The sequence below is a fragment of the Xiphophorus maculatus genome, chromosome 5, assembly GCF_002775205.1.
Source record: "Xiphophorus maculatus strain JP 163 A chromosome 5, X_maculatus-5.0-male, whole genome shotgun sequence".
NCBI classification, from domain to species: domain Eukaryota; kingdom Metazoa; phylum Chordata; class Actinopteri; order Cyprinodontiformes; family Poeciliidae; genus Xiphophorus; species Xiphophorus maculatus.
The window spans coordinates 28,330,156-28,358,067 of NC_036447.1; the positions used below are offsets into that span (position 1 = coordinate 28,330,156).

Sequence of the window (27,912 nt, forward strand, 5' to 3'; positions counted from 1 at the left end):
TGAAGTATGACGTACACAAACATGAACTAGTTGGAGTCAGTACTCTGGTTGCTATAGTTGCGGTAGCGTATTGTCAAGCATACTAAAAACGTGATTGTTTTCTTGATAAACAGCAAGAAATAAGAAGCTGAGTCAAACGGAAGCGAACCGTATGTGTTCAAAGATTCGGTTCGCTAGCGTGGCGGCTAGTAGCATGCAGGGCTAGCTCAGCTATGGATGCGCTCAGCGTCGTTGTGGATGAAGTGGCTTTGGAGGGACTGGACGGAATAACCCTCCCGTCTCTTTGGATACGTCTGGAGGACAGAAAGCCAAAGTTTCCGTTGAAGCTCGACGACTGCACCAAGGGTTTCATCTGGAGGTCTCTCGTTAACAACGCCGACCTGAGCTTCCACGAGCTGCCCGAGGAGAGAGAGGACATCCAGCTGCTGGATAGGTGCTCGCGCGACCCTCCCTGTTTACCAGTTTATTCAAAACGGAACTTTTTACATTTTCTCTGTTTAACTCGTACAAAACCAAACAGAGTTCAAATATCACCACTTTGTCATGGTCCAAGAAAGCGCAATGAAATTTAAAATTGAACCTCTTCCTCGATTTAGGGGTAGTATTTTGTAACAGATATCTTTATCAAATGTCGCATAGCTTTAACTTAAACCAAACATGAAGCCTGTTTTTCCGAGATAGGTTTTGCACAACACCCACCGAAAAAGAAAACATATATGGAGTCTGTACTATGATCCAGTTTTTTCAGTTGAGCTACTTAAATTAGACGTGTGCAGAACTGGAAAAGGTAGAACCTGTATTATCTATTGAGGTTCTACAGCTTGTTAGAGACTGGAATAACACTTAGGTTAGATGCATATTTATATGTATGATTACACTTGTGTGAGTATTTGGTTTATGAATGTATAAATTGCAGGATGATATCAAATTTTTCAAGACAAAACCTTCAACATGACACATTTTCTTGCTAAAAATGTATTAGTTCCACCTACATGCAAATCAGTTTATGCAGTAAAATGCATCCCTAAAAATGATGTCATCGCCATCACCGTCCACTACATGGAAGCACATGGTGTTTTGTGGTTTTCTTTACATATTTTATTATTTAAAGGTTTAAGTCTAACATGAACATTGAAATGGTTTTCCCTTTGATATCTTGTTTTTGTGTGTGTTTGTTTTAGGTTTAAGGACATCGACCCAGAGACGGGCTGTGAAACACAGGAACAGAAATTCTCTCATGACAGAAGAGACGTTTATCCTCTTCATGTCGTTCCCGAGAATCAGGACGGAATACAAGGCTCGTGTGTCTTCTTTAAAGAGAGGAAGAACGTCACAAAGCAAATCTGCTCCAAGTCCTTCGCTCCGCTGGTTAATCTAGAGGAGGCTCAGGAAAGGTCGGTGCGTTTTAATAGTAATTCATGATGATGGTGAAGAACATATCCTGAGGCAGAGAAATTGTCAGGGAATGTGGCTGCTAATATCGAGCATGGTTCAGCTGGAGGTCTCTTTTTGTTAAAGCGGAGAGGTTCCTTTTCACTGTTACCACATGCTTGCTCAGAGGGGGTTCCTGCACAGTCACTGATTCAATAATCTTGCCTGGGCTTCCTTACATCAATAACTGTTTACCAGTGAGCTTTCAACCTGTTTTGCACTAAAACTTTGGTCAAATTGGAATGTATTCGCTTAAAGCTGAATGCATTTCTCTTATTTTGCCCTCTAGATATGGACGAAAGCTCGTGGTCGTGGCTTCCCAGGCTCTGCGCTTCCGAACTCTGATCGGAAGCGACAACGATCCCGAGACAAAAATCAGCAACGACTCGTACTGCGTGCTTGAGAGAGTTGGCCGTGGCCGTTGGCAAGGAGAGCTGCAGAGCGATCTGCATGGGAGTCTGTTCAAGTAGGAGACCCGCGAGATGTCCTTTGCTTCAGTTTGCTGTTACAGTAGCTGCGTTTCCATTACAAATGTGCGCAAATCTTTGTTTTCTGCTAATGTTGAAAGAAGATCATTTCACAATTGCGGTGTTTTCATTAAGAAATAAAATGAATACGTTTGTCCACACGAGGAGTTATTAAACATTATGGCAGCGACGGATGTTAACAGTTACATGATATATATTTATAATTCAGCCATGACAAGCCCTTTACACTTGGGATTCATAATTCAGCCAATCAGAGGAGACGTTGGCGTCTTATTCAGACGTTGGAACGACAAGCCCCTTATACTTGGGAGCGGCTACATATGTGGCGTTTTGGGGAAATTGTAGTCAGTCGTTTTACTAAGGAGCTATGTATTCAACACGTTGGAATGACACACAGCTTTTTATGAACTGTGTGATGCTGTGAGAGCTCTGCTGCAGCCAGCTGCAGATTGTCTGAAAGGAAACAAAAAACAAAGCATCATCCTCCTATCACTTCCTGTCCTCTTCTTCGCTGTTTTCGTCATTAGCAACATCCAGCTATCGATCACGTGACTCATGTTATGCGAATAAAGTGTTTCCATCCCAGTTTTGCGAAATACATCTCTTTCGAAAATGCTGAACCCCCCCCACCCCCCCACCTCATCCTAGCGGGGAAAACCTTTAATCAGAAAAGTTTTTTCGAAATTGCCTCGCTTGCCTTAAGCAAATGTATTTTTCTAATTACAATTTGCGCAATTTTATGGTTGATGGAAACGCAGCTGATTGTTATTTTAATGTCCACACTGACACAAGCTGTTGATTCTGAGCAGGATAGATGCTCGAAAAATGCACTACTTGAGGAAGTGTCTTGTCAAGCATGAGCTGATCACCATGCAGTCTTACGTCAGACGGCTGAAGACAGGACAGCAGCAGCACTCCATTCTGCTCCTGCTGAAGCGCTTCCATGTTAACAGGTCTGTTTGGTTCGGTTTTGTTTCTCAGCACATTGAGTCAACTCTTATAAATTCTCAAACTTTAGTGCCCAAAAGTTTCAGTTTTGATATAACAAAATACCAGCAGAAGACTTTACAAGTATCACTGCTAAGTCAACTAAACTGGGATGTAATAACTATTCTTAGCAGCATCAAACATCAGAATTCTGTTTTATATATTTGTAAATACTGTCTTTGCAGTTTACGTCATAAACAGCACAATGGTCATTTTTGGGTTTTGTAAAAATAGCCATTCCATGTAGGTGATTCCTGCTTCCCAAAAAATGGAAACGGTGTTATTACTAAGTATTCAAAATGTATTGCTTGCTTTGTTTTGTCTGACTTCATGATAACTTATGCAGTCTTTAACGTCTGGCTTGGAAAAAATATTTGCTTTTTTGTTTTTTCTTTAAACAGATTTTGTATTACTAAGACATTCTACTCTTATGTTTTTGTGCAATCATCGATTGTTTTGGTTTTTAAGTAACTGGCCGTTATAAAAGGGAGCCCTTTGAAGATTTGATTCCTTTCTTCAGGATTTTTGGAACTTTGAATTCAGTTTAAATGCCACAAAAACACTCCCCTTATCCATAAAAGGTTCTTATATAAAAATATTTTTATAAAAAACTTTTGTCTATACGGTTAGAATCCACCGTGGGTGGGCTAAAGCGTGTGAGTTTTAAGCTGCCGATTTAAGAACCCCTGTCAATATAATTACATTTATATATTTGATACAGTCAATATTGGTATAGACCAGGAGGGGTCAATACTTTAAGCTTCTGGAAGCTTAAAACACAGGAGCAGCTATGACTATTTATAATTAAAGTATGTAATCTTGATTAATAAACCAACTGAACAAAGAATAGAATAGCAGAAAAAGTTGTCAGTATTTATGTTTTTTTTTTTAAATCAATTTCTACAATTATTTTTCATGCTTCCCAAAAGCAAAAAAATATCAAAATAAATGTAGAAATTCCACTTAAAAAAAAAGAAGAAAAAGTCTCAAAGAAAATATATATATTTTTAAAATAAGTTGTGTTGTGATCCTGTCTCCTTTTATCCTCTTGTTGTGGTTCACCTCCCAAATAAATCCTCTCTCTTCTTTCTGCTCCGTCAGGCGGAACAAATACGACATCCTAATGGAGCACGTGTCTGATTTTCTGCTGCAGCAGTCTGACCACTTCACCACTGTGGACAATCTCAAAGAGCACCTGGTGAGCGTCTGAGTGTGTGACCGCTCACGCTTCTTCTCGTTCGCTGCGCCGTTATGCTCCCCTGTTTTCTTCTTTCAGAATTTGAACGACAGGACTATGAAGCGTCTGTTCAAAAACCTCCGATACAGCAAGCTGGTGGAGTTTTGTCAGTACGCTTTGGAAGACTTGGATCCCAGTGCTGAACATTGCACCAATAAAAACGGTAGACGGGGTTTATTTCATGCGTGAGCACCACCACAATGAGGGATTATTTTAGTAACTGTTTTAATCTGAAGATTAATTGGTTAATCGGTTGAAAACATTTGCATTCAACAGATTTTTCATTTTGCCATGTAAGCTTGTGTTTTTTTTATATTAGAAATACATTACAATATGCAGAAAACAAATAACTCAGTTCCTTTTGTTAAATAGTAAAATAAACATTTTATTGCAGGTGAAGCTAAAACTATCCCACTGGTGTTTTAGTTAAAACATAGTTGACAAATATGCATTTTTATTTTAAATGCAAAATTTATTTTGTACAGTTTTGTCGTGTTTAAGACTGTGAATATATTGGGGGAGGAGGGTCCAGCAAATGTCCTTTTTTGTAGTGTGTGTAGTCCAGTTAGCAATTAATCAGTTACTAAATTAGTTGATGATTTATTCAATAGATAGGCACCAGCGACCCTCCCGACCCCATTAGGGACAAGGGTGAACAGAAAATGGATGGATGGATGGATGGATTTATTCAATATTCGATTCATCACGATTAATTTGATTCATCATTTCAGCTCCAACCACAATATGAACATTAGAGACGTTCCTATTAGTCTGTTAGGCCTCAGCTGGTAACACTCGCATATGAGGCTAAACTCAAAACCAAACATCTGATATAAACAAAAGTATTTCTTGTTGTTGGTTTGGGTGAATATTTTCTGATTCAAAGTGTTTCTTCCTTCCCTTTTTTCTACTTTTAAAAGATAATTCAGTCACAAATGGAGCCAAAAGTGTAAACATGCTTTATCTGAATTTTAACAGCTTTTATAGTGGAAGTTTTTGGTTTAGCGCCTGATGAGTGATCATGCTTTTCTGCCTCTGCTCCAGGCAGTAAAGTCCTTATTCGCTGCATAAAACTCTTGAAGCCGTATGGAAAAAAAACTCCTGCAGATTTTGACGACGACGACGACGATGAGGATGATGACGACTACACTGAAGGAGGAGGAAGAGTCCTCCCGCCTGAGGGCCGAATCATGGAGCGGGATGTCATGTCGCAGGCCTACCACATCAGTAAGTTAGATTAATTTAATAATGCGAAATCGCAAAGTAAACCCATCATTTTTAAGCCATTCATAAACTGCATGAAGTGAAATATTTCAAGAAATACAAAGGCGAAGAGTAAAAGCAGATCTTAAAATAGTGTTTTAAAAAGACGAGCGGCTTATTCCTCACTTTCTGTCATTCAATTTTCCTTATTTTGGCCTACATTTGACAAAATTATAAACTTTTACAGTATACTAGAATAATGAGAGAAGGATTATTATATTTTATTTATTTCAGAAAATTCAAAAACATATATACACTATTTCTTTTTTATTTAAACAGTTTTGGAAAAACCAAGATGGCCTGATGTTCTGTTTGGAGAAATGGGCCAAAATTCCAGATACTCCTGGAACATGACCCACATCATTTGACCCAAAAGACATATAATTTAAAATGTAATTCTACCAAATGCTGAAGTTCAACCTTCTAATTTTGACAAACTTGATTGAAAATATCTTCTCTTATTGTGGCATTTGGCAAGTAAAAATCATTTTCATAATCATAACTGACCTAAAACACACAATGTTTATTCTGATTTCTTTTTAGATGGTGAGAAAACTGCTTTAAAATGAATGTTTGAAGTGTGCATCATCCCTTCTCAACAATTACACATCTGTACTTGGACACCTACTTATGTTCAGTCACAAATTTATCTTAATATTGTACAGTTTCAACTTCTTCTACATGTTTCTCCTTAATCCTAAAATGTGAAGCCAAGTAATTTCTCCTCTGTTTGTTCCCCCCCCCCTACTCAGTATCGTCTTCTGGTCCAAAGGGAATCCCTCAGAGAGAAATTGGATTAAGAATGAACGTTGGTCGGCTGGAATCTCGCATGATCTGTCGAAAGATGGACAGAGACGGTGTTATTAAGGTAAATTTAGCTGTTTATTTCACCCTAAAGTCTGCGTTCACGTTAAGAGCAAAACCTGTTCTCTTTCAGTCAAACCTAGAAACCTAGTTTCTGTTAACCTCCAGTTAACAGAAAGTCTGACATAATCCTGTTGGGTTTTTCTGCAGCTTTTGCTTGGAACCCACTAGGGGCTTTGGGAGCTTGTTTTGGCCCCCAGTGGGTCAAAACAAGCGGTTTATTCGTCCACCGCTGTTTACAGTTGTCGCTTGTGCGTCAGATTTGTACAGGAAACACGTGAATATGAAGATTCCAGTTTGATTTGTCTGTTTAAAAAATTTCCAAAAAAAAGTGTGATTATTTGCACATTTTATGTTAAAGTCTCTGTAATTAATTTAGCAAAAGGAACATGTTAAGGCCCCAGGCCTATTTTTTATAAAAGAAAAGTAGTACCGGTAATTAAGATATTTCATAATTATATGGTTACATTTTGTTTTGTGGTTTCCGTCTGTTCCTGGGTCATTCTTTTATATCGGATTCTTTTCCATCCTACAGAGTTTTATGGAGGACGAAGGTCGGCAGAGGACCACGAAATTTATCAGCCACAAGTCCGTATAAACGATTTACTATTTTCCGTTTTTTTTACATTCCTTCGTCTGCAGCTCCTCACTTCAGTTGTACTCGTTCCTCTCCACAGGTGCGTGAGCGCCAGCGATCAACTCCAGCTGTTTGCTAAAGAGCAGGAAAGGAACAAGCTGCTGTCCTCTTCAGCGTCGCACAAGTCGGACACCACGACATCGTCCACCCCGAGCAAAAGCCGCAAAACTCCCAAAGCCCAGAAGGGTAAGAAAGCAGGCGGAAGTCGAAACAAAGGCCAAGAGGAGCACCAGCAGGTTCGTGTCGATCACACTGAGGATGAAGAGCTGGACGGAAAGAGTGATGAAGCAGATGAAAAATCTGGAGCAAAGAGGACAGAGGAGGAAGAGTGTGTGACAAGAAAGCAGACGGAACCCGACGCTCCCGTCACACAGTCTGCTCAAGCTGAGAGTGAGAATCTAATTGATCATAACTTTTGACATCTCATGAATTATCAGCTTGGTGGTGTGTTTAAAATGTTTATCTCTGTTTTTTTTTTTTTTTACATTCCTGTCATTTCTCAGGTGAGAGCCCGTCCTGCAGCGGATCCAACAGCGCTACAACACCCGACTCCGTATCCATTCCTGCTCCAGGTAGTTTGACAGAAATAGACCTTAGTAACTAAACTTTGTCCAAAGTGCGGATCTGCAGCCATCTGTGGCCCTCTCTGAAGGATTTTGTACAGTTTTTTTTTTTTTATCTTTTAGGGTAACATTTACAGAGAAATTACATCTTTAAATAAATGTTAGGAACAAAAACCTAACTTATGTCATCCTACTTTTTCTGAAATGGAAACCGAACAGCTCAGATAAGAAATCAAGCAACCCCAAAAACATATAGAAACTGTCTGATGATGCAAACCTTACAGATGTCTTCATGTTTTGCTACCATTATAGCGTAACATTCTTGTAGCAAATTTTACTACAAAACTAGCTTAATTCTTCTAGTTTTGTAGTAACTTTTTGCTTCAACACACTAAAGAACCCATTTTTTAAATAGGTATGGTTACATAAAGCACACCAGCAATCAAATAATTTCTAAGGAGCCTCATGTTTAAGTTTTTAGAGTTTGACTATGTTATGTGGGGTTAATCTGAGACGAAGCTAGAAAAACATGAAGCTTTGCAATCAGTGAGAAGTCACAGATTGATTTTATGGCATGCATCACTGTTAGGTCAGACCAAATTAATGCTGGACTCTGACTTTTTGCTGATAAATGTTCACAAAAACAGGTTCAGCGGTTTAAACTCATTCCATATGTTTTATGTTGTATTAAACCTATTCTGGATTATATCAATAACAATATAGGAAAATCTTTTTATATAACCATTAAAGATATGTTAAGAAAAATTATTTAGATATATTTAAAATATACCTATACAACTCTTGTTTTTACATATTTTTGCACAATATTTTTTAGCTCCTTAGATCCATATGACTCAGAAGTGTGAAGTATTTCAGAAGATTTCCGTAGAGACTAAGATGTTAATGAAAATATAGCTGGTTTGTTGGAATGGTAAAAGGTACCATTGCATTTGTGGAAATTGCACCAATTTGTTGTCCTTTTAAAATATCTTTTTAGACATTGTCAAGATAAAAAAATATTCTTAGTTTTAAGAAGTAGAAAAAATATACAGGTGTATTTGGTGTACCCAACTCATTGTTTGCAAGTTTCAAACCATTCTGCAAAAAAAAAAAAGTTTGTGTCTTCAGCTCAAACTGAAAACCGCTTCTCTTCTTTCTCATTTTTCTGAAATGTAAACTTTAAGTCAAATATAGTTTGCCTTAAAAGCGTTTTATCTACAGTTTTTTTTTTGTTTGTTTTGGTTTGTCGGTTTTTTTTTGCTAACATTTTTCTTCGTGTGTGTTTTCTATTTCTTTTCTTGCATCAAAAGAACCTCCAGTGGAAGAAGAGGAACAACCCAACTCAACTCCTGCCAGCTCTTTGTCTCAGAGCGAGGCTGTGCATCCATCTGATAACCCGGCGAGCGCCGAGATCGTTGAGATTGATAGCGTCTTCCAGAAGCAGGTGATGACGCCTTATTGTTATCCGTTTGCACTTTTCCTCATGAAAAGGTGAAAAGTTGACAACTTCTTCCTCCCCTCTTCTTCCTCCAGAGATCTCATGAGACGTACCGCCTGCTGAAGAGGAAGAACATGATTGTCGAAGCAATTCAGAGCTTTAAGATCATAGAGGGCTTCTTCCCGTCAGTTTTGTTTTCGTTGCTTTGTGAAGTGAAGTGAACTCTTGAGAGGAAATCTCAACATGGTTGTTTGTTTGCAGGCTGCAGAAAATCATCAATGATGCAGAAAAGAAGGACGGCGTCAGCTCAAAGTGTTGCAAGAAGACTGTTTTGCGGCTTGTCCACAGTCTGTCCAGGGAAGGCCTGCTGAAGCTTTACACCACCACTGTCATACAGGACGGGGTCACTAAGAAGGTACCCAAACTCCACTCCATGGGTGGGAAATGGCCCATGGAGTGGAGTATTTGAATGGAGCCGTACTTGAATTTATGCTAGGAGAACCAAATGCTGGCACAGCTGGATTTGTCCTTTCCTTTTGCTAGATTTATTCACAAGCTATCATGAAGAAGTCACCAAAGTTATTACAGCTAATATTAATTAATGAATGTATTAATATTAACGAAATAGCAAAAACTGAAATTGAGAAAAACATTTTTGCTAACTGAAATAAATAAAAGTGGTAATTAATGGGTGAAAACTATAGCTATCTGAAACTGTATTGTGTTTATCAAACTAACTAAAACATACTGAAATTATAGACATAATATCCTTTGTTTTTGTGTTTATGAATCTTTTTATCAGCCTTTCAGACTGACACCAAAGCAGTTTATGTCAACTGTCACCAAATTACATCACTCAATATTCCTGGCTGCTCTATTCTCTAGTCCACAAAATGGCGACAGCAAAATTTGGGAGAAAACATCAGCATCAGTTGATCAACAATAATTGATTGCTTTTGCTTTTGAAAATGGTTTCTTTTGTTGAGTATTTATTACCCAATCGACGTTCACATTATCACAATAAAATATTTAGACCTTTTTGAATTCTGCACCGAAAAATGGCCCAAAATATGAAAAAAACTAAAACTACTACTGTAACAATTAAAAACTAAACTAAAACTAAACAATATTTAACTGATATAAACTAGCAAGCACTCTAATAACTAATTAAAACTAACCGAATTAGACAAACAAAAAGTCACATTGAAATAACACTAAACTATAATGAAAAACCCCAAACTATTAACTCTGGTTATAATGTTTTTGTGATTTCTTTCTCCCTTTTTCTTTCGCACATGTAGGTGGACATAATTGCTCATCCATCCATTCAGCCGAGTGATGGGAGAGTCGGTCAGCTCATCGAACAGATCCGGTTCAGAATCTCCAGCTCCCATGCAGCTGGACGGTAAGCACCAACAAATGTGGCATTTCTGCATCGTTGTAGGACAGAAAGGAGTTCTTCTTTTAGTTTTGCAATTTTTCCCATCTTCCCTCCAACCTTCTGTGACCCCCACAGCGACCACAACTTTGAAACATACCAGCTTACGCTATGTTAAGATTCTGATTGTTTTTTTTTTTATATCTTATGTTCATTTCGTCTTTTATTGCCTGTTCCTCAGTCTGCAGGTTGCTGAAGAAAAAGGAGAGCAGCTCAAATCAGAAAAGGCAACCACATCAAAAGCACAGAAGAGTGTCTCAAGAAACAAGATGTTAGGATCTGACGAAGACGCGAACTTTAAGCCCACGCCAGGTTCTCTGTGATTACTTTTAATGAAGTATACAGACATCACTGTGGTTTAAAGATCTTTTATTAATATACATTCTTAATAACCATTCGTAATGACTCATTGGGATTTCAGTTTTTGTCAAGCCAGTTTTGTAAGCAAAGATGTGCATATTTGTACTTCATCCCTTGAGGTTTTATTCATTTTCTAGTTAGTAGTTTGAATATTTGTGTTAAGGTGCTAAACATGTGCTGGTAGGAGATTGTCACACTATGACATTAAGTAGAAACAACACAGTTTTGTGGTATTTTCAAAAATAATTTAAAACAAAAATGCATAAAATCATTCATACTTTTATTTAAATCAAAAAACCAACTATAAACGATAATGTTGTTTTTTTGGGACCATTTTCCAGTAATGTATTGATAATGGAATAATGTAAGTTTGTTCTCTCAGAGGCCAACAGACTTTAATTTTCTAAAGAATACTTAACAGTGGAACTGGAAGATATTTGAAATATCTAAAATGAAATAACCACAAGCAAAAAATAAAACAGAAAAAAAAAAAAACCCGACACAAAACAGAAATCATAAACGACAGGGACTGTGATGTCTGTAAACAAAACTGTCTTTCAAAAAATAAAACCCATCAGAATGGAAAGTATCAGGCTCATTTTAATTTACTGTGCGATTAATTTATTAATTGCTTATTGCTACAGGCATATTAAAAAAATGCGCGCATAAAAAGAATTGTAATAAAAAAAAATTATAAAAATTTGTGGGCCCCCCAAAAAATTGCCGCCCTGAGTTACTGCCCCTGTAAGCCGTTTCCAAGGTCTGGCCCAACTTATGCTAAATCTAGCTTGATTAGAATCTATCTTGATTATTATGATAGTTCTAATTAAGAACTTTAGCTTTGATGCATCGACTCAAGCAAAACTATGGAACAAATATGCTAAATTTGGTTTTGAAATGCTACAGACAGTTTGCTGTTTCAAAACAGCTGCAGAGTGATCGAAAGTATTTCTTTCCTCTTAGAAAAACAAACCTGCCGCTGGTAGTAGAGAACGTTGTTGAGCTCGATAATTACATTCCTCTTCTGTTAATGAGGCTAATTATATTAGAAAATGTTTTTCTGGCACTTTTATAAAACAAAAGAAAATTAATTAATACAATTTCCAGGATTCCAGGGAGCATAGTGCCTAATTTGTTATCGAAAACAAATCATTTTGCCATAAGTCAGCATTATAAATACATCCAATTTTAGGACTTTTTGTGAGGTTAACAAATTTTCCAACCGTATTTCTTCTCTTTTGACTTTTATAGTTCCCGGATTGGGCAGAACGTTGGGCTTCCAGCCCAAGATGATTCGCCTGCGTGTCATTCACAGTTTCCTCTGGTACCTCATGTACGGCCACCCGCTGCGGGATAACCCCACCGAGGCTCTCTCTGCCAGTCAGAGTCCGGCGGAACCGTCCAGCTCCGATCCTGGCACCGGGCTCCCAGAATCCCAAGCAAAGCAGGACGATACCTCTAACCCGCCTCTAATAGATGAGGGATTAGGTGATGAAGACGGGCTGCAGGGTGATCAGTCTAAACTGGATCAGTCTGACGCAGACATGAAAGGTAAGAGTGTGTCATCGTGTAAAGCGCTAAAAAAACTACAGGTATTTCTGTGTAAAGTTACTTATCACTAAAGGCCATTAAAGAAACATTTATATTTCTTGTGTCTTTCTGACAGTATATGCTGATGAAGACTCATGGAGGAGATTTATCCCTCCTGTTGCTCTACACAAAGGCTTTACCAGCGGCTGGGCGATGGTTCGCAGTCTCCTCCTGTGCTTGCCTCTCTCTGTTTTTGTGCAGATCGTTCAAATCAATTACAAGGTAAGAGCAAAGTTTTATGCAGATGTTAAAGGAACATGTGATGCTCCAGTAAATCCCCTGTGGTGAGCTGAATTCTTTTCGGTTGAAATTAAATCAAAATTTGCTGATGGTCATGATAATAATCACTGCAGATTTTGATTAGGAAATGAGACGAGCATTTCTCAAGAGATAAGAAGAAGACTTTTTTTTTATGTTGTTCTCAGTCAGAATTAGAAATTTTCCTTGGCATTACATCAGTCACACCCTTCTTATAATCTGACAATGCCTGATAAATAGGGGCAGATCTACTCAGTCTAATTTGATGCTTTGTCCTCTGAGCGACGACAAGCTGTATTATTTATTTTACATTATATTTAGAATTCCTAATTGCATTTTGTGGACCATTTGAAAGGTTTGTTGAAATTTTTTTTTTTTTTTTACATGTTTGACCAAAGTAGTCAACCTATTGTTTTAGCCAGCTTCAGTTTCTTTCTTTCTTTATTTTACAATGGCTTTTATAGTTCTAATTGCACTGACTGAACAAATTAAAGTTGTTTTTACATGTTTGACCAAGCTTGTGAAGCTATTGGTGTTTTTAAGTGAGCTGTACTAGTGCAGAGTTATCGAATAAATCTGTAATTCAGTATTTCTGTGTATAAAAAGAAAAAAAATCTGCATATATCTTACTAAACCTCAGATGTCAATGTTGGAAGTAAAAAAAAGTGGATCTGTAGTCCATAGTATTTAATCTTGCACTACCTTATGCTGTCGGCACCAACAAAACGTCTTTGTCCTGGTTCCTAAAACTGATGGCTTTTCCTGCTTTGCAATTAATTCAGCTAATAATTTTGGGAGTCTTTCATAGAACATTGAAATTTCATTCCCGGTTGATTTTTAAAATATAATTTTTTTTTTAAAAAGCAACCAAAACAAAACTAACACAACAATGTGAATTCCACACATTTGAGCCGAATATACATGCACTATTCAGCATCAAATGTGAAAGACATACTTCATAGACACGACAGGACTATGAAGTTGGATGTTTCACAAAATCCACTTTATTTCCTCATGGTTAGACATTTAAAACATGCTTCTTTTTTTTTCTTTTACGTTTGAAGTTGATGCGGACAAGACAGAAAGGCATTAATACACAACCACATCAAAAATTACTTCGCACTTCACGAGCAACGATTTTCTGCTTATTCTTGGGCGTCCACAGGTGGATGAGCTAGAGGATTACCTCAGTGACTCGGTGAAGCAGCACTATCTCGTCAGAGCGCTGCCCGCTAGAATGAAAAGACAGCTTCTTTACAAAAGGTGATTTTCATTTCTTTTTCTTTTTCTTTACCTTTGAATTTAATTTCCTGTCAGAAACCGTGGCCTTGCCTGCAGAGCAGCAATTACTGCCTTTTGTTTTTTTCCCAGGAAATACATTTTCATCTTTCATGAGAACCTGCAGAAGTTGGCCTACATGGGTTTGGTGCAGTTCGGTGTAGTTGAGAGATTCAAAGACAAAGACCAGGTACTGAGGGATCTCATAGATGTAATTAAAATAAAAACATTAGCTTCATTTATGCACTGACCCATTCAATACATTAAAATACTATTAAAAATGATATTCTTAATATTCTAACAGTGTTTTCTGTAATTTAAGGAACTTTATCGTTAAGTGAAACACATTATACAGATTAATTACACACAGATTGATGCTACAGAGCCTTTTTTTCCCTGCTAATTGGGATGATTTTCTGCTTACAACTAATGAAAACGTGACATTTAAAATTAGAATGCTACATATCAGTCTAGTTTTCAACATTTCTTAATAAGATAGATGGCGTCAAAGACAGAATTTGATGAATTTTGTTCTTCGCTGTCATTCGTTTTACTCTCATCCAGGTGTTTGTTTATCTGAAGCGCAACGCCTCCATCGTCGACACAACCACTTCGGAGCCTCACTACTGGCTGGTGCAGGAGCCGCCTGATTCACCTTTCGAGAGGCGCCAGTACACGTTCAACACCGCCGAGGACGTGGAGAGCTTCTGGTTTGACCTGATGTGTGTCTGCCTCAATACGCCACTGGGTACATGGATACACCAACGCAAAATGCTAATTTGTTGCCTAAAACAATGTTAAGTAAAACAGTTGTTGTTATTTGAAGATCTGACTCATTTCTAGGGTTTTTTTTTTTCTTTTGAAGGGGTGGTTCGTAGCAAGAGAAACGACCCGGACGATGATTCGGCGCCTCCTTTTGTGCACGACCACAACACGATTGCTGGGATGAGTTACCTGCTAAAGTAAGCAGAATATAAATTCTTCATATATTAGGAAAAATAACTGTTAAGAAAAAAAATTACTTATTTTTGTAGAAGTCTTTTTGTAAACACTTCTAAATCGAAAGTGTTTAATAAGGCAAAAAGAAAGAAAAAACTCATATCATTACAATGAAGTCATTGAGTTGTTTCTTTATCTCTCATGGCTCCACTAGTGAAAGAAGATATGTGTGCTTGCTGTCTGTTCTGTAAACAAGTAGATTATCAAACTATGTGAATGGAATGAAACCCTCCCTTTAAAACTGTAAGCTGTGTTCCTCTCCAGGCTCTTTCTCCTGACTGCGATCAGTGAGCAGAGACTTCGTACGCTGTAGAGCACAGGTGTCAAACTCCAGTCCTCGAGGGCCGCTGTCCTGCAGTTTTTAGATGTACCACTGGTACAAAACACCGGAATGAAATGGCTTAATGACCTCCTCCTTGTGTAGATCAGTTCTCCAGAGCCTTAATGACCTAATTATTCTATTCAGATGTGGTGCAGCAGAGGCACATCTAAAAGTTGCCCCTGAGGACTGGAGTTTGACACCCCTTTGAATAAATACCAACTAAGAATATATTCTCCTCCTGGTTCTTTGGGTCTTGAAGCAGTTTTCCCTCACTCTTTTTTGAAGAAAAATTTCCACAACAGCAGCCCTCCACTCAGCTCCTTCAGACTAGCCAGCAGCAATTAGCAAACAGCTGGTGAAACTGAGCATCTGCTGAGCTCATTATAGGAGCTTCTTCTCAGAGCATTTTTTGTTAAAGTGTTAATAGAGGATCCATGTTTTGATGATTTCCTGAATGCGGAGTTTCAGAAAGAGCAGGAGTTCTTAAAGAGATAGAGGCCCAATTTAGTATTATAAAATCAAATTTGATATCTATGTATAGTATTTTTATAACAACTCAAAGTAATATTGCCCCTATACCTTTTCAGTTAGATTCTAAATTATGACCCTCCACCTCGGTGGTTTATTATAACTGTTTGGACAGTTCGTTGCTTGGTAAAGAACTTTGTATGTGCTTGAATTCAGTGTTTGGAAATGAGCCGTCTCTCAGCCTACTTGTCCTTGTGTTTGTGTTGTTATGGGAGCAGATTAATGAGGTTTAGGGTGGGAGGTGTTGTTTTGAGTGGTGTGTATCTTGTTGCTGCAGCGAGGCTGCACTGGGCCTTCAGGAAGCGCAGGTCGTCACCAATAATCATCTCGGCTGTTTTATGGAATCAAAGGAGGCTCTTCGTTTTGGCCTCAGTGCGGCTGCTGTATCGCACTCTCAATAACAGATAAAATGACGTAACGTTACATAGAAACTTGCATCTGTTTGTAGTTAAGTTTTTTAGATTGTGAATTAAATCAGCTGTAATAATTAACACCCTTCATTTCTCCCATGTTTGGTCCCTCAGAGGTAGCTATGAAGTGTGTGACAACGGCTCCATACCGGGAGACGGCAGAGGAGCAGCAGGTCTGGACTCTGAACTCTTCAGTCATCTGAAACGCAACTGGCTGTGGACATGTCACCTTCTCGCCTCTAAGCCGGTACCATAAACATCGGACTAGCAGTCTAAAATTGCAACAGTATGTAGAAGTAAGACTTTTATTAACTGATGTTATTATATTTTCTAGAGGCCAACTATTTCAGAGGGACCAGATTCCAAGCTGAGGCTGAAGAGCCTGCTGAGTAGAAATTCGCTCAGGATGACTCTTCAAGCCGGTGAGTTTGTTGAAGGGCTTTTCTCCGTCACTTGTATCAAAGCCTGGTGAGTTCTTGTGAAGCTGCCGTAGCGTCATGTTGTTCCTGAATTTAACGTCACGTTTGTAATGACAGGAAAAGGCCTCGCACCTTGTTATTTGACCAACAAGAAGCCTCTGATGGCAGAAAACGTCGAGGTACGACTGCGTGTCAGCTTCCGGTTTTTCTAATATTCACTTGCCGTAACTACAAAATCAATGGTTTTTATATCCACTTACTGATTAAAAATTTGATTGATTTCTCTGTAAACAGATGGGGATAGAGTCGGTTCTAAGAAACAAGCTGGTGGTTGGAGGGAAGGGACGGACGAGGAAGAGGAAGAAAACAGAAGTGGTTAAGGCCCCACGCAGGAAGAAAAAAGGTATTGTGTTGTTTACCATAAAACAAGGTTCAGATGTGCTTAAAATTTTGTGTTTAAGATTTGAAAGGTGTAATTTTGTTATAGTAAAATTACAGGGATTTTTTTCTGGAGGGTTTGTAAAAATTCACAAGATCTGTTGAATTAAATCATTTAATATCCAGACCTTAAAAGTTTAAAATGCTTTTCTTTTTATTTAGTAATGTTATACATTTTTGTATTTGTTCCTTCAGTGGAACTCCACATCGGCTGAGCTCATTATAGGAGCCACTTCTCAGTGAAACGCTGGTAAAAACGTTAAAGGGTTAACAGAGGAGCCATATTTTGGTGACTTCCTGAGGGCGTCGTTTCAGAAAGAGCAGGAGCTTTTAAAGAGACAGGGGCCCAATTTAAAGTTGTTAAATTACAAATTCAAATTCTTCTACATCATATTTGATATGTAGCTTTTTTTTTTATAACAACTGAAGGTAACAGTTACTTAATCGAACTATAAAATGGCGCTATGTGCCTGGAAATGCATAATACCGCCCCTTTAAAAACAAAAATCGTGGGCTTAATTGAAAGTATGTTTAATAGCTGCTTAAAGGTTGTTGTTTGCTAAAGATACTTTTAATTTGACAAGCGAGACTCGGCGTTACATATGTTCTAATTTAATCTATCTTATTTCATATTCAATGGACTGAACATAGGTTACTATGCAAGCAAATTCAATAGATTTTTTTTATACCTTTAGCCGTCTTAAATTTTAAATTGAGGATACTGAAGCCCTAAAAAAAAGGAACAAAAAGTAAATACCTGAAATTCCACTATTGTGTGTGCATTTGTTGCACAGAACCTAAAAAACGCACTCGAGCCCATGACGCGACTGACCACCAGGCTCTGAAGAGAATGACCAGACACCGAGTCTACTGGTCCGTTCAGGAGGACTCGGTCATGATGCTCTGCTCCGTGGCATCACACCTGCTCAACAGCAAGGTACAAATACACATCGGTTAGACATCAGCCTTGTTTTTGTTTTTTTTCTTTTTTACTGCTTTCTTTTTCTATAATCAACCTCCTGAATGACGCTTTTCTTTCTTTTTTGTTTGTCAGATAAAAAGACCGTTTGTGCCTTACTGCGTCGTAAGAGATCTTCTCCATGCAGAGTTTGACATATCAAAAGACAAAACGTCTGTCGCTGTTGGACGTCGCACGAGATACATCCTGAAAAATCCTCAAACACTTCTGAACTACAGGTGGGGCTAGAGAGCACATGTTAGACTGAACTTTTTCAATTAAATCCCTCAAAGCGTTTTAATGAGCTATTCGTCTCAGGATCTGTTTGGCTGAGGTGCATCAGGACAAAGCTTTGATGAGGCTGCTGGAGAAGAACAAACCTGCTGACCCTGATCAGGCAGACGTGCGTTAATCTGTTTCTGTTTTCTTCCCGTTTCATGTTGACGGTCGGGAATGTGGATTCACACTTGCTCGTTGTGTTTTAGGACTGCGCCGAAGTCTTCTCGGAGTACGTGCGGCTGCTGAGGCAGAAGTTCAGCACCGTCATGTGTGATCGCAATCTGGTCATACCCGAATCTCAAGAGCAGATCTTCGCACGGTAAGAATAGACCACAGGGTGTACAAAGTGTGGTGCAGGGGCCATTTGTAGTCCTTCAAAATGAGTTTTGTTTGGGGAAGAATGGAGAAAATTTGCTTTTTCTTTTAATAAGGCAGCAGTTCAAAGCCCATTTTTATGGTTTGGATCTTTAATGATATGCCGATTTCAATTTTTTAAGTTTATTGCTGAGCAGGTAAAACTAAAAGTAAAAAAAAAAACATGCAAGAAACAAATTTGTCCACCTTTGAGTAAATTTTTTGACCCCCAAGGCAAAACGTTTGGCCACCACTAGAACAGATGATTTTTGTGTGTTTATCTTTAAAACAGATCAAGGTTACCATATGCATAATGTTTCGTCTGCAGATTTAAAGTTTCTGCGATAGACTGTAGAAAATATGTCCCATCCAAAGACATCATCAACTGGTAAGGATTTTTATGGATTTCACAACTTTTGACTCTATTAGGTTTCTTTGATGTTTTTTATGTTTTCAAGATGTAAAGCACGGAATTGTGCTACACAATTAAACTTGATTGAATGTGTTTTTGAGTTTTGGTGCCTATCATAGTTTGTTTGTGTTCATTCCTCACAGCAAAGAAGACATCCATGCTATCGTCTTACACAATCTGATCCAGAGCTCTATGTCTATGACCAATGGTCAGATGAAGTCTTTCAGATCATTTCAGGTGACAAAACATGCCATTTAGTTTGAATAAATGTAAAATGCAATAGGACATTATTTAAGCTCTTCTTGTTGCAAGGTGTTCATTTATTGTGAATTTTATCTTCAGACTTGCATCTGCTGGTCTTCTGTCGTCATTTTACAACAAAAAAGGAGCATTATCATGTAATATGGACTATTTGAGCTTTACATTGCATTGCATTATGTTCTAATGTTATTCCTTCATCAAAAACATACCTGGCATGTTGCTTTGATTCTTTCATGCATGTTTGAGAAATCCTTTGATCTCCCGTGGCAACCACTCAGCTGTGCAAGATATTTGTGGAAACTGAGTTACTTCTCAGTACAACCCTGGTAAAAATGTTTTTAAAGGGTTAATAGAGGAGCCATGTTGTGATGACTTCCTGAAGGTGGAGTTTCAGAAAGAGCAGGAGTTTTTAAAGAGACGGAGGCCCAATTTCAAGGTGTTAAATTATGAAGGAAAATGTAGTTTGAAGTCATATTTGATGCAACATCTCATCACTGCCGATGTTAACATTTACTTCATTGTGCTGCAAAATGGCACTGTACGCCTGGAAAATACGTCATACTGCCCCTTTAAAATATTTTTGATTGAGTCTCGTGACCAAATTCATAACACAAAATTATGAATTCTTAAATTTCTGCCAAATGAAGTTTTATTTTTTATGTTTTAGACTTTCCACACATACAGTAAGTATAACCAGGAGCTGCTCTGTCGAGTGTTCGTCCAGTGCAAGAAGAGGCGTATGTTCAATCGCCGTCGCATCAGTAAGACGCTGGAGCCCAAGAAGAACCGAGGCCTGCCCATGCTGCCCATGTCCTTCCAGATGTCCCAGACCTACTACAGGTCAGCGTTCTTATTTCCTGTAGATTGATTTACATGTGTTAAAATTCAGGTTTAAACATGAAAACACAATTAAAAATTCATGTTTTCTGATAAGTAAAAGTGCTCCGATTCCCGATATTAATATTTCTTTCCAAGTAGGTTGTGCATGTGACAAAATATATACTTACATACTGTATATATATTTGTGTTTTTTGGTTATCAGTTGTTTCTAGCGGCCCCAATTTTACCGTCAGTGCATTCCTACCTTAAACATATATTTAAGGGTGACCTGAAATTAATTAGAAAAATTGATATCCAGTGTTTGATGGAAGTTAACAGCTCAAACAAATAATTTGAGTGTGTTTTATTGTCTGGCAGGCATTTCGCGTGGCGCTTTCCGTTTTCCCTTTGCACCGACTCCTTCTGCTTCATGAGGAATTTAATAACCAGAGGGCCAGGGGTCAACAGGCCTGCCACCACTTTCTATCACGAACCTGAAAACAGGTCACAAACCGGCGAGGACGTGTGCGACAGGAAAACGTCAAAAAAGGCCAAACACGGCTCCGAAACGGAACCACTGATACAAACAGCTGGAGCCCAATCCACAGACAAAGTAGACAACAACCAAAGTGTAACGCTGGGAGAGGAGAAATCCCGGGAATCAGAAGAGAAACTTGAGAACACAGAGGAGAAGATCCAATCAGATGAACAGAAAGATCCATCTGGAGATGATGATGCTTCCTTGAGCAGAGAGCAGACGGATGAGTCGCCGGATGCTCCGGACCTATCAGATATGCTGCAGTTCCCTCTGAGCTCTCCAGGGGGCGCCTGCTTGGTCTCCCTCAGCCTGATGACTCTGGGACGGCTGAGCGTCCACGTGTCCATCCCCAAGCAAATCGTAGTGGTGGACAGCAGCCTGGTGGACAATGAGGTGGTCAAGAGGTGAGTTCCTGTTTGAATGAAACCAGTGTCTGATCAAAGAACTTTTTATTCTTCTTTCTTTTCAAAGTTTTGAAAGAAGTTTATTTTGAGAAAGACGAATCAGAAATAGGTTGTCTTAAATAAACCCATTTTGTTTATTTAAGACCCACAAACTGGGTTTTGTGGGTCTTAAGTAGCCCTGTAATTTGGCGCTCTTAAAGTTGCGCGGCCAAAATTAAGAAAACGCAAAAGATTAAAAAATACGTCTTATTGATTTCCAGCATGGCGGCTATGGAAGAAGATGACGACGACGATGACGATGAGGATGAGTGTGATGGAAGAAAAAAGCTTCAAGTGAGCGCTCACCAAGCGTCACACACCAACTACTTGTTGATGAGGGGCTACTGCTCTCCAGGGATTGGTAAAACTTTTTGTTATCATTATTTTTACTTGTCACTTTTATTTCCGCTGTGTTCAATGAAGATTGTCATTCCATTGATGGTGGAGGGTTTTTGTGTTTTTTTTAAAAACATGCTTTTTTTCTTATGCAACAGTTGAACATATAGTCGCTGTTTTGTTCTTTGAAAACACTGAGGGCAAAAACTTCAACTTCAATAAATGCATCTTTTTTTTTTTGTTTTAGTTAAATTGCGCAATCTTAACATGAACGACAACATTGTGGTGGAGTCGTGCATCCTGAAGCTCGGCCTGCGAGACGCTCCAGCTCACCACGTCTTTAGTGAACAGAGTAGGTATCACAGGATTCAAAACATGCACAAGTTTTCCGAGCTGTAAAATAAAACTTTTTGTTGTCGTTTCTAGCTGCTCCGCCCTTGGAGTTGACTAAATCCGGCCCCTCGCTGCTGCCCCCTATCCTCACCCGCATCACCCTGTCGCCGTCCTACTCTCCGCCCACTGCAGAGCAGTGTGACGAGCGCTTGGTTCAGGACAGACGGTACAGCGCTCAGGACATTGAGGCGTGCGCTCGGCTCAGGAGGAGTTTAGACGAAGCCGGTGAAAAGGGGTTGGATGAACGGGACCTCCACGTCTCTCATCTCCACCTGCAGGAGGCGCAGTCTGGACGCACGAGGAGCCTGCAGCAGTACCTGAAGGTAAACGTGCAGAGCTAATGTTGTCTATTAGCTGCTAACCTTTCACTTTTGCTTCACAAGCTAATGAAAGTGGCGCAAATAGAATAGAGATGCACTGAGATATGTGGAAATAAAATCATATACAAATATTTTCTGATCAGACACTACAGCGTTTACATTAAAAAGTGCGACTTTGCTGGGAAACTGAGTAATTAGGTTTAATCTTATTTTAAAGCATGGAAGTAACTTTTTTTTTGTCCTTTTTTCTATTTTTCTAAAGTTACTGCATGAATAACGGTAATCTATTTTTGTTTATGCAGCAAATTATGCTGCCCATATTTGGCTTATGGGCCGGAGTGGCTGGAAGTTTTTGTCACTACCTGCGTTTCCATTAACCATAAAATTGCACAAATCGAAAGTACGAAATAAATAAATAACAACACGGCAATTTTGAAAAAATGTTTTTTGATAAAAGGTTTTTGCACTACAATGAGGCAGGTTTTTTTGTTTGTTTTTTTGGCCATATCCAAATAGATGTATTTCGCAAAACTGCAATGGAAACACTTTTTTTCATCACACGAGTCATATGATCAGCAGCCGGATGTTACTACTGGCGGAGACAACAAAAAAAAAAGGACAGGAAGTAGTAGAAGGATGATGTTTGGTTTTGGTTTTTCAGACAACGTGCAGCTGAATTCTCACATCATCACGCAGTTCATAAAAAGTTGTGTCATTCCAACCTATTGAATACATAGGTCTTTCGTAAAATGGCCAACTACAATTTCCCCAAAACGCCGCATACGTAGCCGCTCCCCAGTACGAAGAGCTTGTCCTCATACTTGGGACAACGCTTTTCTCCAGCCTTGTTTGGGAAAAATGTCAACATGCTGCGTGGACTGGCTTAAAAAAAAAAAGAGGTTAAAAGAAAAATCTAACAGACACACTGATTGTAACTTGTGAATGAGAGAATGGCACGTGTGTGTGTGACTGTTTATTTATTTATTTATTTTTTTGTCCTTACATAGGTGTCTGAAGCTACAGATGCCGGTGTCTCCTCTGATTGGCTGAATTATGAATATATATAACAGTTCACATCCGTTGCTGCTGTGATTTTCAGTGACTTATTGCATGAGCTAGCTTGTTCACATGTGATTTTAATTGAATTTCTTATTTAATGGACAAACCGCAATAGCAAAAAAAAATATTATTATTTTTTTTTACATTAACAGAATATCAACAAAGATTTGCACACATTTGTACTGGAAATGCAGCTGGTGTGATTTTTGTGGATGGGAAGTTGTAAAAACCTGGGATCCTCTAGGGCAAAGTAGATGTTTCTGATAGACGCTTTTCTGCTTCAGGATCTGCAGGAAGAAGGCCAGGTGGTCCGAGTCGGGAGCCTGAGCGTCCGCTGGGTCCTCATGGACCATGCCGACCCGTGGCTCCTGACCGTAAACTGCAAGCAAATGTCTCAGTCTCACGTGAACGCCAAGAGGCGTCCCCACCTGACGAGTCAGTACAACTTCCCCTTCGCACGCAAGAGGTGCATTAAAGCGATGCAGCTGGAGGCCGAGGGACCGCCTGCGAAAAAACACGCATCAGACAAAGAGAAGCAAACGGACAGAGAGACTGGGGCTGATGGACCTGGGAAACCCAGTGAAAACGATGCAACCGGGAAACCCAGTGAAAATGATGGAACTGGGAAACCGAATGAAGATGATGGAACTGGAAAACCGAATGAAGATGATGGAACTGGGAAACCGAATGAAGATGATGGAACTGGGAAATCCAGTGAAGATGATGGAACTGGAAAACCGAATGAAGATGATGGAACTGGAAAACCGAATGAAGATGATGGAATTGGGAAACCAAGTGAAAATGACGGACCTGGGAAACCCAGTGAAGCTGAACAGCAGAGAGACCGGACAGATGATGGAAGCGGAGATAAAACGCTGATTTTAGAAATGGAGAAAGAAGCATCGAGACAAGAAGGAGAGGAGAAGATGGAAACTGAGCAAGAGCAAGACAGACCAAGGAGGATCCGAAAATGCAGGTTAAGTAGTGAAAAAGTGGAAGAGGCTGTAGAATCACCATCAGTCGATACCGAGTGAGTTTCCCCTGCAGCGAGCTTTAGCCACTCTTCCCAGATCCCGTTATTCACTTTGTTCTACCGCCGATCTCGTCTCACGCAGGGAGAATTTGAGCTTCATCAGCCGGCCGTGGCGCTTCATCGACGGAAAGGTGAACCGGCCGGTGTGTAAGGCAATCCTGGAGGCGGTTCTGTACCACATCATGTCTCAGCCGGGCCTCACTCAGCAGACGCTGCTGGAACATTACAAAGACGCCCTGCAGCCTGTGGCGGTGCTGGACATCGTGCAGGTAAACGGAAGTTCACTTGCGACAGGCAGCAGGTTTTACGTTCTCAGCTGGAAATGATGTCGGTTGCAGTTTGGCTGTCCTGGTTCCTGCAGGAGAATGAGCTTTGCACTGCGTTCGCTGAGGAGAAGATGCATGCTGAGAAAATAGCTTTTTTTAGGGGGGGGTTGTCATTTACAATTTTTCTAGTTTTTGTACATCACAAATAAACTTAATAAAGTAAATGAAAGTGAAATTAGATCATTACAAAACGTCAGGTCTGACATTTTGGACAAATTCAACCTTTTTGTCTAATGACGTTCAAAAAAATGCCCATTGTGACTCTGAAATGATAGTTTTAAAAAATCAAGGAGTTCATAAAGCCTTTAATTTTACAGTTTAAATATGAAACTGCCGTTGGTCTAAAAATAAGAGGTTGACACACCAGACCAAACTGCTACTGTAACAATGGATGGTTTCCTAAAAGGTTTCTAGAATAGAATAGTTCTTTATTAATCCCAGTGGGGAAAATCACTTGTTACAGGAGCACAGTGTGGGATTATAGTTGGTCTTTTTTTACAATGTGGGATTGTACTCATTCTTTTATTACAATATGTTGGTGTTAAGGAAATAAATAAGTCTTACCTAAGGTCAACCAAGAACGAATCAAAATGCATTTTTTAATTATAATTTTATTAAGAAATGAAGCAAAGAATATGAGCAGTGACTCCCCTGGCGAGTCAAAGGGAAGTGAGGGAAAAAAATGAAAATGCATTTTTGGTGGATGTCTTTTGATATCCACCAGTTCTCTTGCAAAGAGGGGAGTAAAAGGGAGTATCCCACCAGCTTCAGTTTACTTTACCAGTATTTGTACTGGCAGACTGTGAGGATTCAAACAAAGCTAGGAAATACCCTTTCTTCTGAAGGACTCTTTATAGTTAAAATTGACTGATTGATTGAAATAAAGCAAAGTTTGTCGTAACAGTTGGTCAGCAGGTATTGAAGCTTATATTAATTAACTGACTATGATCTATATAATGATATCATGGCACGACTCTGCTGTTTGTCTGGAATATTATGTGTGGACATTTCTGCGCTGGTCAGGACAACCCAGGCAGAGATAGTGTGGTTCCAGGTCTTTCATCTGGAGCTGCAGAATCTCGGGAAAAACAACTCCTTATCAGGAAGTATGACTCATAAAACTGGAGCTGTTAAAAGTAACACAAGTCATTAGTTATGCAAGTGGACAGAAAACAGTTTGTTTGCAGCTTAAGGTGTGGCTGACATCTATAACATTGAGGGTAATCAGTATATTTGATTTAAACAGATGTTTTCCATCTAATCTGATTTTCAGATAATTAAAGCAAAACTGGTAACTGCCCAGACTGACTAATAGCTGCACCTGAAGCAAATGTTGGCCTCACACACTACTGACTGACTGAGAGGCTGGATGCACCTTTCACCTTTTAAAAAAATAATATTATTATTGTTTTATAAAACATACCATGTTACAGTTTCCTTCCACTTTATAAGTTTGTATTAGTTTATAACATGAAGAAACAAAAGAAAATGCATCAATGTCTGAAGTTGAACATGGCAAAAGAGGAGAAGAATTACCCTGTAATTAAAACTAAAGTTATTTTATTTGGCAAGAATTGTATTAAACTTACACCACTGACAGCCTCTAATTTTTGACAGCTAAGATCTGGTTCTCTGTTTTCCCATCAGGCTCTTATAGAATTGGGGTGCGTAACGAAGAGAACATTAGTTAAAGACCCTAAACCTTCGCTGTTCAGCGGTTCTGCGCCGGCCAGCAGGGGGAGCACTGTGTCGTTGGAGGAACCGGACGCTGTGTTTTATGAGCCCACCATCAGCTGCTGCCTGCAGCTCTGCAGGGTGCTGCCCAACGAGCGACACTGGAACGACAATCTGCTATGAAGCTGCTGGGCCTCCTCGGCTCGCACAGCCCAGGAGGACTGTCAGGATTATTTTTTTAAGTTTGCTCTTTTGTCTTGAGTAAGAAGTTGTAAAACGTAATTTCTGCGAATGTTTCTTTTCCTCTGTAAAGATATGGTTAAAAGCCAGCATTTTGTTTAGTTGTATTCATTTAGTTGTATTAATATTCTCTCAGTGCTTAATCTGTATGTTTAAAAGTCTAAATAAAACAGTTTTTTTCTAAAGATACAGTACAGACCAAAAGTTTGGACACACCTTTCTAATTCAATGGGTTTTCTTTATTTTCATGACTATTTATAAGGCAATAAATCCCACTTACTAACCTGACAGGGCAGGTTGACCTATGAAGTGAAAACCATTTCAGGTGACGACCTCTTGAAGCTCATCAAGAAAATGCAGAGTGTGTGCAAAGCAATAATCACAGCAAAAGGTTGCTACTGTGAAGAAACTAGAATATAAGGGCTATTTTCTGTTGTTTTACACTTTTTGTTTAGTGCATATTTCCACATGTGTTATTCATAGTTTTGATGCCTTCAGTGTGAATCTACAATGTCAATAGTCATGAAAATAAAGGAAACTCATTGAATTAAAAGGTGTGTCCAAACTTTTGGTCTCTACTGTATGTTCCCTGCTTTCTCTTTTGACTCCTCTTTCCTTTTTTGTCCATCCTTCTTTCAATTTGCCCTTTTATTTCTGCGTTTTTCTTCCTTCTTTCCTAGTATCCTACTTCCTTTCTTTTAGCTTTGTGTCACTAGCTGCGTTTCCGTGGCAATGTGCTCAAATATTTATCTATATTCTGCCAAAGTAAAAAAAAAACAACAGCTTAATTTCACAATTGCAGTATTTTCATTAAATAAGAAATAAAAGTAAAATCACACAGGAATAAATTTGTCATTAGTTATTCAAAATCGTGTAAACGGTGGCGTGAAACATATTCATAACTGGGGCATCAGAGGCGTCTTACTCAGGCGTCAGAGCAACGTGTTGCTTACATTTAGGAGTGGATACATGTGCTGCCTTTTGGGGAAACTGTAGCTGGTGATTTTACAGAAGAGCAACAGAAGCACTATTGCTTCTCATATTGAGCTCATTCCAACACGTTGGAATCAGATAACCTTTCATGAACTGGGCGATGCTGGTGGAGCCAGCTGCACATTGCCAATGAAACGCAAAACAAACCATCATCCTTCTACCACTTCCTGTCATATTCTTCGACGTTTTTGCCAGCAGTAACGTCCGGTTGTTGATCGAAGTTGGCATGTTTTCATTAAGTGGATTCATTTTCGTTATTCCAATTTTATGGTAAATAGAAAGGCAGCGTATGTGTCCTGCCTCCTTTTCTATTGTCTTAGGTCCGTCTCCTCCCCCCTCTGTTCTTGCTGCTCGGACAGCAACTGCACTCTATTTTTACCTGCAACTCTCTCTTGTTGCCTCCGTGTAAATCTTGAAGGGATTAAAACGTGCTTAAGGAAATGGTTTATGGCTTTAGGCACAGCACAAAAACATGAGGGTTATCAGTAGCTAAGGGGGGGTTCTCAGGAAACAGATAAAAATCCCC

The 27,912-nt window shown here is 39.1% G+C and overlaps 1 protein-coding gene across 1 annotated transcript; it reads left to right on the top strand.

Moving 5' to 3' along the window:
* Nucleotides 1-26,619, top strand: gtf3c1 (general transcription factor IIIC subunit 1). The gene is made up of 40 exons (XM_023334293.1): nucleotides 1-433; nucleotides 1,182-1,394; nucleotides 1,721-1,897; nucleotides 2,729-2,872; nucleotides 4,008-4,104; nucleotides 4,183-4,306; nucleotides 5,188-5,370; nucleotides 6,159-6,274; nucleotides 6,806-6,858; nucleotides 6,948-7,297; nucleotides 7,411-7,479; nucleotides 8,781-8,914; nucleotides 9,004-9,092; nucleotides 9,170-9,323; nucleotides 10,210-10,313; nucleotides 10,528-10,658; nucleotides 11,958-12,257; nucleotides 12,373-12,518; nucleotides 13,720-13,817; nucleotides 13,926-14,022; nucleotides 14,397-14,580; nucleotides 14,698-14,794; nucleotides 16,206-16,338; nucleotides 16,426-16,513; nucleotides 16,628-16,689; nucleotides 16,805-16,913; nucleotides 17,743-17,885; nucleotides 18,003-18,145; nucleotides 18,225-18,309; nucleotides 18,392-18,504; nucleotides 18,868-18,927; nucleotides 19,095-19,188; nucleotides 19,880-20,052; nucleotides 20,410-20,973; nucleotides 21,234-21,373; nucleotides 21,596-21,700; nucleotides 21,775-22,064; nucleotides 23,405-24,150; nucleotides 24,236-24,422; nucleotides 26,127-26,619. Exons 1-40 carry the CDS (start codon nucleotides 213-215, stop codon nucleotides 26,334-26,336), a joined length of 6,726 nt encoding a protein of 2,241 aa, XP_023190061.1. The 5' UTR covers nucleotides 1-212; the 3' UTR covers nucleotides 26,337-26,619.
* The last annotated feature ends 1,293 nt before the right edge of the window (nucleotides 26,620-27,912 follow it).

Coding starts and splice junctions, on each gene's coding strand:
- gtf3c1 (XM_023334293.1), top strand. CDS start 213: ATGGATGCGCTCAGCGTCGTTGTGGATGAAGTGGCTTTGGAGGGACTG. Junction 18,146..18,224: donor CAAACACTTCTGAACTACAG/GTGGGGCTAGAG, acceptor TATTCGTCTCAG/GATCTGTTTGGCTGAGGTGC. Junction 22,065..23,404: donor GCCTGCAGCAGTACCTGAAG/GTAAACGTGCAG, acceptor TTTCTGCTTCAG/GATCTGCAGGAAGAAGGCCA.